The sequence below is a fragment of the Sander lucioperca genome, chromosome 8 (genome assembly GCF_008315115.2).
Source record: "Sander lucioperca isolate FBNREF2018 chromosome 8, SLUC_FBN_1.2, whole genome shotgun sequence".
Lineage (NCBI taxonomy): Eukaryota > Metazoa > Chordata > Actinopteri > Perciformes > Percidae > Sander > Sander lucioperca.
Window position 1 is genome coordinate 21,704,809 of NC_050180.1, and position 9,367 is coordinate 21,714,175.

Genomic DNA, 9,367 nt, shown 5'->3' on the forward strand with positions numbered 1-9,367 from the left:
ACATACACAGATTAAAAAACAAGCAGCGACTTATTGTGAAACAAGTTTTCCATTTTCTTACCTAGTCTGGCTTTGCCAGACCTTCCTCTACCGCGGTGCTGCGGAGGAGGGTCTGGCAAGTCCACATAGCATTCCGGGATGGGAGAAAAACATACTCTGGTTTGTTGGCATTTCTTTAAACCAATCACAATCGTCATGGGCGGCGCTAAACACCGTACGGAGGAACGGCGTCTCTGCAAAATAGCCTCTGGAAGGAACTTGTTTTGGTGGAATGTGTACGTTCAAAAGTTGTTTCATTCGTGTAACAGAAAATTCAGATTGGACAGATAGTCTAGCTAGCTGTCTGGATTTACCTCGCAGAGGTCTGAGGAGCAGTTAACCATAGTCCTCATCAACCGGAGTTTAAAATGCCAACACAAAGAAAGCCCAAGGCAACGGATATCTGGCCTAAATGAGTGAAATCCGGCGGAATTTCTATTTTTGCACAGAATCTCCATGGTTACCACACATTGATCGCCTGTGTCTGTTCACATGAGGAGCTCACGGATCCACGCGACTACGCAGGCGAAGTGTCGCCCCCGGTGTGAAAAGCCCTTTTAGCTGCAGTGGGTAGAATGCAAACAATGCCAGAATTTGAAGTAGAGTGAAACCTCTTCTTACAGCTCTCCCTCTCCCCTCTTTGTCGCATGGGCAATGCATGCACAGAACAGCCAATTGGAACGCTCTCGCTCTCTGAAATGACCTGTGATTGACCTGTGTGTGGCCACACACACACACGGCGCCAGTTATTTGGCTCTAGAAACTGCGAAACGTTGTCATGTCCTTTGGCTCTTTGCTGGGGATGCACCAGTCGTCGGCCTCGTGAATTGTCTTGTAATGTTTCCAGGCCGACTTGTTGTACACAGGGAGCCTCTCAATGGACTCTGTGGAGAGTGCCTAACAAGAAGATTAAGAAAATAAGTTAAAACACTATGTAAATAATGCACACACACACACACACACACACACACACACACACACACACACACACACACGTGTAAAACTCAATTACCCGAATGTAGACCACAGCATCAGTTCCATAACCCTCCAGAGAGTACAGCTTCAGGTCCCCTTGAAAGTACCGGGCGTACAGTCGAGAGATGGGCAGGCCGTACCCGTAACCAGCCTGGACAAAAATAAAACAGAGCAGTTAGCAGTTTCACGGCAGAGAGCAAATAAAACAAGAGTTGTGTGTGTTAGAGCTTAGACTGTGAAGTAAGTCTGGCACTGGAACAAACTGATAATACATAAAGATTGTTTGCTGTATACACATTACATGAACAGGAGGGGAAATTACAGAAATGCTCTCACACATCACACATCAGGACTACTGACCAGAGGAGCAGCACGGGCCCCGTCCATGCTCGGTCGAGGAGCTGTGGAGTACGTGTAGGTAAACAACCGGTCAATCTTGCGCAGCGGCACGCCTCCTCCGCGATCACTCACCTGAAGAAGAGCATATGGTCTGAACGGTATCCTCATCCAATGACTCCATTTTCAATCTGTACAGGAGTTTACACCGGCACGTTTTGGCAAAAAGACTCATGTGCAGCAGCACAGCTTTACCTTGACTGTCAGATCTTCAGTTCCCAGGGCGACCTGAGCATGGATAGCAGGATACTCCATGGCATCGCCGTATAACTCCATGGTGGCCCGCATGGCGTTCTGCAACAAGGCAACATGTGAAGATGTAAAACTGAATCATGTGAACCAGCTGTCCCAATTATTCAGTTCAAAAAGCAAATCCGTACCTACCTTAAAAAGTTCAAACACCATATGATACAAATGAGATGGGACATAGACCACAGAGGTGGGGTTGACTGTCGGGACAGAGGATCAAAGATTAGACTAAATTTCATCAGACATGTTTGAATCAAACCATTCTTATTTATTTATTCATTCATTCATAATGCAATTTAAAGTGCTTCAGATAAACAAATGTGTGTGCTAGTAATGTACTGTACATAATTAAAAGTACCTGTGAATTCCTCCAGCACCAGCTCAGGAGAGTTCATGTAGTACCGGTCACAAAGGGTTCGTGCATTTTCGTAGGCATCTACGAGGAAGAAGATTGTTTTCAGGAAACAACACGACGCTTAAATACTTGAAAAGTGACATATCTGAGCACTCATGTCACCGTCATTAAATGTTTGTGCTCTCACCTCTGATAACCTCGCTGACACGACAGTTTGGATCAATACTGCCGATCTGTTTGGGATGAGCTGGGTTCACCTTCACCTTCCCACCAAAGAGGAGAGCTGGAATAAAACACACAGGGATATAACCACGCGCTACACTACAGTATAAAAAGTGTGAATTATTGAAATGATTCCCCAATTTCCACCGGTTGTGGAACGGCGGCGGAGTCAATAGGTTTCCATTAAAGTCAAGTACAGCCGACTCCGTCCAGATATTCTCTTAATACATCCATGGAACAGATACGCAGAGTTTGGCATGATGAACGCGCATAGTGGACGCGAGCAGAGCCGCGGGACTGCGCCCGCCCACTCACATGACTGGAACCCCCAAATTGTGACACACAACACACTTTCACTACATCTAGACTCACTGGAAGCTTGACGACCCAAAGCAAAGAAACTTTCTAGCTCTGCGCTCACACAGGAAAGCCCGTTATGAATGTTTTTTTTTTTTTTAAACATACATTTGATTACAAAACCTTGTTTTTATGTCAGTAACAATACTGTTACCAGACAACACAAAATCCACTATAAATTATGGACAGCAAAAAGAAAATTAAATTTTAAAAAGTGAAGTTGACAGAGGCTTACCAAGTATTCCAACTAATATAATATCCCTAAATGTTCTTTCGTTCTCATAATCTAATCATAATGTTTTGTTTGCCTTTATCAGTATGCCCTCATATTGCTCCTTTGTCCTCGTTGTGTTTTTGTCAGGCACACAGCAGGAACTGGGTACCTTAATAATACTAACATCCAGCAGGTCTATGCAGGTTCACTGTCTCTTTGCCCTTTACAGTATGTCTCACACTTGAATAAACAATTAACTAATTCAAAAGGTGTAGATAGGGTACAAGTCCTTTCAAGTTCATTTCAAAAATGTCTCTGGGTGTGGTCTGTGGATGTTTCTTGGCTCACTGTGGCGGTGACGTTAAAAGGTTGCAGAAAGGACGTGCCCCAAACTGCTACAAAATCAAGATGGCTACCAGGGGACTGTGATCAGAATAAATAAGCCTCTGGTGTCCTGTTATTGGAGCGACCTGGATCTTTGTGACAAATCTACACACAAGCACAGCTACTGTTCACACATGATATTATTCATGACTGACAAAAAGAGATCTTTTATTAAGCAGAAGATACTCTACTCACTGTGCTGGTTGAGCAACATCCTGATGGATATTCTGCTCATGTAGAAACGATCTAGAAAATACTGAAGATTTTGGCTGACGACTGGGTCTGTGCCGTAGGTCTCCTTGTACTCCACAACTCCCTGAGCCATGGTCGGAATGACATCATTGTGCCGATTTCTGATCTTTATTACCGCATCTGTGAAACTGAATAAAGACATAACAATCACGGCAAGGCGTGAAAAATAAAACCACAGAATTAAATCATCATAAATAAAGAGATAAAACTAAATTTACTTACTCATATGTGACTTTCTCATCATCTGCATTTTTGTCTTTGAACTCAAGAATCTCCTGAAAACTTTGCATGTACCTGCACATGAAACATACATCACTATTTGCAGGCACTTGGCATCAGCGTAATTTGAAAGATAACTAAGAAAAAGCTAAACAAAACCTACCAGCCCTGGACCAAACGCACCGATGGAGTCCTCAGCAAGTTGTCTGGCAACAAGTTGATCTCTTTCATGATGTTTGCCAACCTCACAGGTAATTCCTGTCTGAGGAAGGCAAATGATGTTTTCTCACATGCATTTTCTGAGCCTGAAAGGTGTAAACACAAACAGGAACATCTTTTTTATTATTTTTTTAAAAAGTATGGGAGGCAAATGATTTGTTGTGTTTTCAGTGTGTGCTGTCACTTGGGTTGGTTGATATGACAATGTACAATATAAATTTGTCTACTGTAATTTTGCCATGCAGTTTAAATACTGTTGTAGCTATCAAGAGGCCATTGTGAGCAATGTTGCAATTTTAAGAGATAATATTGGATTTTTAGGATTTTTGCACTCATGTTAAGGACTTCATTAATTTGTCAGGTATTTCATTTGCTGGATTAGTCAAAAACAGACAGACATTCTTGTGTGGTTATTTTAATTAGAAGCTGTTTGTCAACTTTTAAGATCTTATTGTAATTCATCCCATTGTATATATATTTTATTTAATTTTCACTGCTGTGTTACTTAAAGGCGTGGTCTCTTTATAAGCCTTTTCTTGGTTTCTAACTTCCCCTGCACAATGTTTTTACTTTGTATCAAGCCTTATTGTTGTTCTTTCTTTTTTTTAACAATGTGCTAATAAACTAAACCTAAATCTAAATCATGTTTTCACATTAAATTTACTACATCATGATATACAATTTATCAGTCTTGTGTTATAAAATACCTGTACCTTGATCAAAGATTTTCTAATCCTCCACCAGGGCTACATAACAACAGTCGCAGACACTCAGGCCTCCATGTTTCTTTGTAGCAATTAGCCTGTGGTAGCACATTTATTTAGTGAAATGCACCACTAAGCATAATATAAACTGACATGACAAGGGCCTTAAGGTAGCTCCTGTATTTTCTACCTGATCTTGAATTCAGTAGTTCCCAACCTGGGACCCTGGACTTCTCAAGGGGGTTACAAGTTGCATATAAAGTGTTGCCAGATAATTACCAGGGTAGGATTACAACAACCACTTCTCTCTAATCGTTGCATGTGTCTTGTAAAATAGTGCATGTTTTCATCTTCTCAGAAACATGCGAGGAAGGAAATTCATTATTTAATTGAACTGCTCACAACTCGTAAATATGCAACCTGTGAGGAAAGGTAACGTGTACCTTGCATTAGGAGATCACAAGCAAAAGAAGTTGGGATTCACACCACTGCCTTAAATGTAAACACAAAGACACAAGTATTTGTAGTGTGTGTACCGACCATACACTCTATGGTAACGTTACCAATCCTTACCAAAATCCAGAAACTGCTTCATTGACAGAGGAGAGGGTGAAAATTTCGAGTAATAGTCAATGTCCTTTCCTATGGACACGCTGTTCCTCAGAAACCTTAAAATCCTCATTGTGACAGCTCCTGTGTTAGCTCACTTGCCGGACAATGCTATTCAGGTGGTGTCACAGATGGTGCTTATTAAGTTTACAGGTGGCATCCACAGCACAGACACGCAGTTAGTTAGCTAATCTATGTTAACATTAGCTTTTACGCCTCAACTTCAGCAGAACACACTTGTGAAATTAACGTTACGTTATTGAGTGATTTGGTAAAATGTGTGCAAAGTCACCGTAACATATTTCTAAATCGCCTTTAATTGCTCATAGCTGAGTGCCAAAGATATCAACATGGCAAGGAGGCTATATGCGGTAACAGTCATGAATGTAGCAACCGTGTACTAGTGTGAACTGCAGCCAGCTAAATCAGAGAGTCATAACGATGTCAAGAGAACAAAGGTGAGTAACGTTACCTTTCGACTTTGTTAAGATGTTTTTTTTCCTTTTTTTTAAACGTTATAGTTCAAAATGTGCAATTTGCTTCTGTTTTGTATTTGTCATAACAATATTGTTAAACAGTATCACATTAAAGCGTGGATATGTGACTATAAAAAAATAAAGAAAAATAAATTTTATAAATTTTAAATATTTTTTACAAAAGTGTGAATCGACGCGCTCATTTATGCACCCCAACACAAACTTTGCAATGTGTGTGTGTGTGTGTGTATGTGTGTATATATATATATATATATATATATATATATATATATATATATATATATATATATATATATATATATATATATATAATGTGTCAACAAAGACGTTGTTCAATAGTTATGATAAAAATGGGCAATGTAATGGCCAAATAAAACGGTCTGTAACCGTGGCAAGTAAGAAAGCTAAAGACTCACGTAAAACAAATTAATCTAAATGTAATAGACAAGATGCTTTCGATCATTTCGAAAGCATCTTGTCTATTACATTTACTTGTCACGGTTACAGACCGTTTTATTTGGCCATTACATTGTCCATTTTTATCAGACAACATTGAACAACGTCATTTTTGTAGTTGTCACACAGCTCGTGTTCAGCCACATACATTTTGTTTTCTTGACGTGGACTCAGTACTCTTTGGACAATGTAGGGTCAGCCTCCCTGAGGTTTGTCTGTCAGGCAGCAATCTGTACAAATCCAATTTCAGTTGGGGTCTGGTCGGGGCCGTGATTGGGCATTGGACCAGTCAATCTACCCAGAGAGGCGGGGTTTGTGCGCTCGCAGACAAGACTCAGGGCTAAAATAACGTAACTAGATTTTGTTCCTAACTGCCGTCATTTCCTTTAGTCAACTACAGAAATGCCTGCTTGAAGAAGTACGAGGCAGCGCGCCACGTTTTTGTGAAGGATGTTTTGTTAGTTTTTGGTCGGCGTCAGGCTCAAGGTAACGTTAACAAACCTGTGATTGACTTTATTAACCGCTAATGTCTGGAAAGATATCGTAGGAGAGAAACTGTTTCCTCGGTTACATCGGTATAACCAGCTCGTATTTGTGCCCCGCCAAAAGCCTCAGAGAAGTTCAGCGAGGAAGTGACCATTTTGTGAGTTGGCTGTTTCCGATAACGTTATAATTAAGTCAGCCTCCTGCTAACGAAAATGAGTGGCGGATTCAGTTTTGGGCAATCCTCCACGGGCTTCGCTTTCGGAGCTCAGAAGCCCACCACAGCCGCAGCCCCTGGCACGGGCTTTGGGATGACCAGCTCCACACCTGCAGCCCCCGGAGGGGGCTTCGCCTTTGGCACTGCCGCGCAGGCCACCCCCAACCCTGCCGGCTCTTTCAGCTTTGGCACCCCAGCGAAGAGCACAGCAGCCGGCGGAGGAGGCTTCTCTTTTGGGACCCCCACCGCCTCATTTGGAATGGGCGCTCCTCAAACCACAGCAGCAGCACCCGCAGGAATGACTTTAGGCTCAGCAGCTCCAACTGCGGGGTCAGGGTTCACCATGGGCTCGGGTTTGTCTGCACAGACCACCGCTGCTGCCCCCGCAGGAGGGGGCTTCGCCTTTGGGACTCCTTCTCAAGCTCAACCCCAACTTGCAGCACCTCCAACAGCCACAGTAACGGCGACTACAGGAGCAGGTGGCCTCACATTCGGAGGATTTAGCTTTGGAGCAACCAAGGTCCAGGCGACCACAGCTGCAGCCCCTGTTGCAGCCCCTACTGCTACCCCGGGAGGGGGCTTCAGCTTTGGCACCAGTGCTCCATCCAACCTCACCTTGGGTGTCCAGCCCCAGCCAGCCCACACTGCTGCAACCACAGCAGGTCAGGGTGGAGGATTTCCCTTTGGGATTAAACCTTCATCAACCCCAGCTCCTCCTGCAGCGGCCCAGACAGCCCCAGCTCCAGGCCCATCTCTCTTTGCTGCACCCATCTCTACAGCTGCCGCTGTCGCTGCTGCCACTGCTGCTGCTACTGCTGCTGCTGCAACTGCCGCTTCAACAGGTACAGGCTTTACTTTGGGTGGAGTTTCAACTTTAGCAGCAAGCACTGCTGCTCCAACAACCGCAGCAGCAGGTCTGTCGTTTATGATGAAACCTCTGGGGGCAGCGACCATCACCTCCACCTCTGCCTCCATCCCTTCTTCCACTGTTGCAGCTGCCACAACAGGTGCTGCTACAGGCTTTACACTGGGGCTCAAACCGCCATCCAGCACAAGTATCATATCAACTACTACAGCAACAACCATCCCTACAAGCATTGCTCCTCCAGTGATGACCTATGCCCAGCTAGAAGGTCTCATTAACAAGTGGAGTCTTGAGCTTGAGGACCAAGAAAGACATTTCTTACAGCAGGCTACTCAGGTGAATGCCTGGGACCGCATGCTGGTGGAGAACGGTGAGAAGATCACAGCCCTACATAAGGAGATGGAGAAGGTGAAGCTGGACCAGAGGAGGCTAAACCAGGAGCTGGATTTCATCCTGTCCCAACAGAAGGAGCTGGAGGACTTGCTGTGCCCACTCGAGGAGTCGGTGAAAGAGCAAAGTGGAACCATCTACATGCAGAATGCTGACGAGGAACGTGAGAGAACGTACAAGCTTGCTGAGAACGTGGACGCACAGCTGAAGAGGATGTCGCAGGACCTGAAGGAGATCATCGAGCACCTGAACACATCCAGTGGCCCAGCAGATACCAGTGACCCAGTAAGCTGAGACCTAATTCAAGTGAAACCTTCCTTGACAAATTTCTGGTGCTTTGGCATTTATTGTTGCACATTAAACTAACTTCTGCCTCTGTTTTTTTCTTTTTCTTCTCCTCCTCAGCTTCAGCAGATCTGTAAAATTCTCAACACCCACATGGATTCACTTCAGTGGATCGATCAGAACTCTGTTCTTCTGCAGAGAAGAGTGGAGGAAGTGTCCAAACTGTGTGACAACCAGCGCAAGGAGCAGGAGAAAACCTTTCGTTTAACATTTGACTAATCAGGAATAAATATGTTGACATGTATATTGACATAATTATCTTTTTTTTTCTTCAGTTGTCCTAAAGAGGGGTGTCTTTTTGGGGGTTGTGATGTTTTGGATGGAAAACCAAAACATTCATCACAACTCCTGTTAACTTGCTTTTTCCTTCTGCTGTTTTGAATAATTTGGTTGCATAAATATCAATATTTTCATTGTAATAGCTTTAGAGTAGTAAATAAGTCTGTTCCCATGTAAATGCTATGGTTGTTCTGAATCGTGTGATTAAATAAATCTTTGGATAAAGGCTCTGTTTTATTGGTTACCAAATAAGCATTACTGTCATTTATTTCTGTTTGTTTTAGATGTAGACCTTTGTGCGCACATCCAATTTCCCTGTAACATTTGAAATCTCATATTTTCAAAAGATGTGTGGATGGAATAGTCAAATGCCAAACACCACCAAATTCAAGCTTCTCAGTTGTGAGGATTTGCTGGGTTTCTTTGTCTTATGTAATAGCAAACTGAATATCTTTAGGTTTTGACTGTTTTGACAAAACAAGCAATTTGAAGATGTCCCATTGGGCTTTAGGAAATTGTGATGGGCATTTATCACAATTTTCCAAAGCCTATAGACCAAACAATTGAAAACCTAATCGGTAGATTAATGGAGATCAAAAATGATTAGTAGCAGCCCTTCTTTTGTATAGGATTATACTTGT

At 43.0% G+C, this 9,367-nt stretch overlaps 2 protein-coding genes across 3 annotated transcripts; one reads left to right on the forward strand and one right to left on the reverse strand.

The window, feature by feature from the left end:
* Positions 1–747: 747 nt before the first annotated feature.
* On the reverse strand, positions 748–5,582 carry pdk1 (pyruvate dehydrogenase kinase, isozyme 1). 2 transcript variants are annotated; one of them, XM_031297648.2, is made up of 11 exons: positions 5,159–5,581; positions 3,826–3,967; positions 3,666–3,737; positions 3,387–3,571; positions 2,202–2,297; positions 2,018–2,095; positions 1,795–1,859; positions 1,606–1,704; positions 1,375–1,485; positions 1,052–1,165; positions 748–936 (listed from the first exon to the last, which is right to left on the reverse strand). In XM_031297648.2, exons 1-11 carry the CDS (start codon positions 5,265–5,267, stop codon positions 796–798), a joined length of 1,212 nt encoding a protein of 403 aa, XP_031153508.1. In that variant the 5' UTR covers positions 5,268–5,581; the 3' UTR covers positions 748–795. The 2 variants fall into 2 exon arrangements, with proteins under 2 accessions (XP_031153508.1, XP_031153509.1); XM_031297649.2 differs by lacking the exon at positions 1,375–1,485 and having other exon boundaries at positions 5,159–5,582.
* An 803-nt stretch (positions 5,583–6,385) lies between these two features.
* nup62l (nucleoporin 62 like) lies at positions 6,386–8,952 on the forward strand. The gene is made up of 2 exons (XM_031297640.2): positions 6,386–8,387; positions 8,508–8,952. The coding sequence occupies exons 1-2, from the start codon at positions 6,846–6,848 to the stop codon at positions 8,664–8,666; spliced, it is 1,701 nt and encodes a 566-aa protein (XP_031153500.1). The 5' UTR covers positions 6,386–6,845; the 3' UTR covers positions 8,667–8,952.
* The last annotated feature ends 415 nt before the right edge of the window (positions 8,953–9,367 follow it).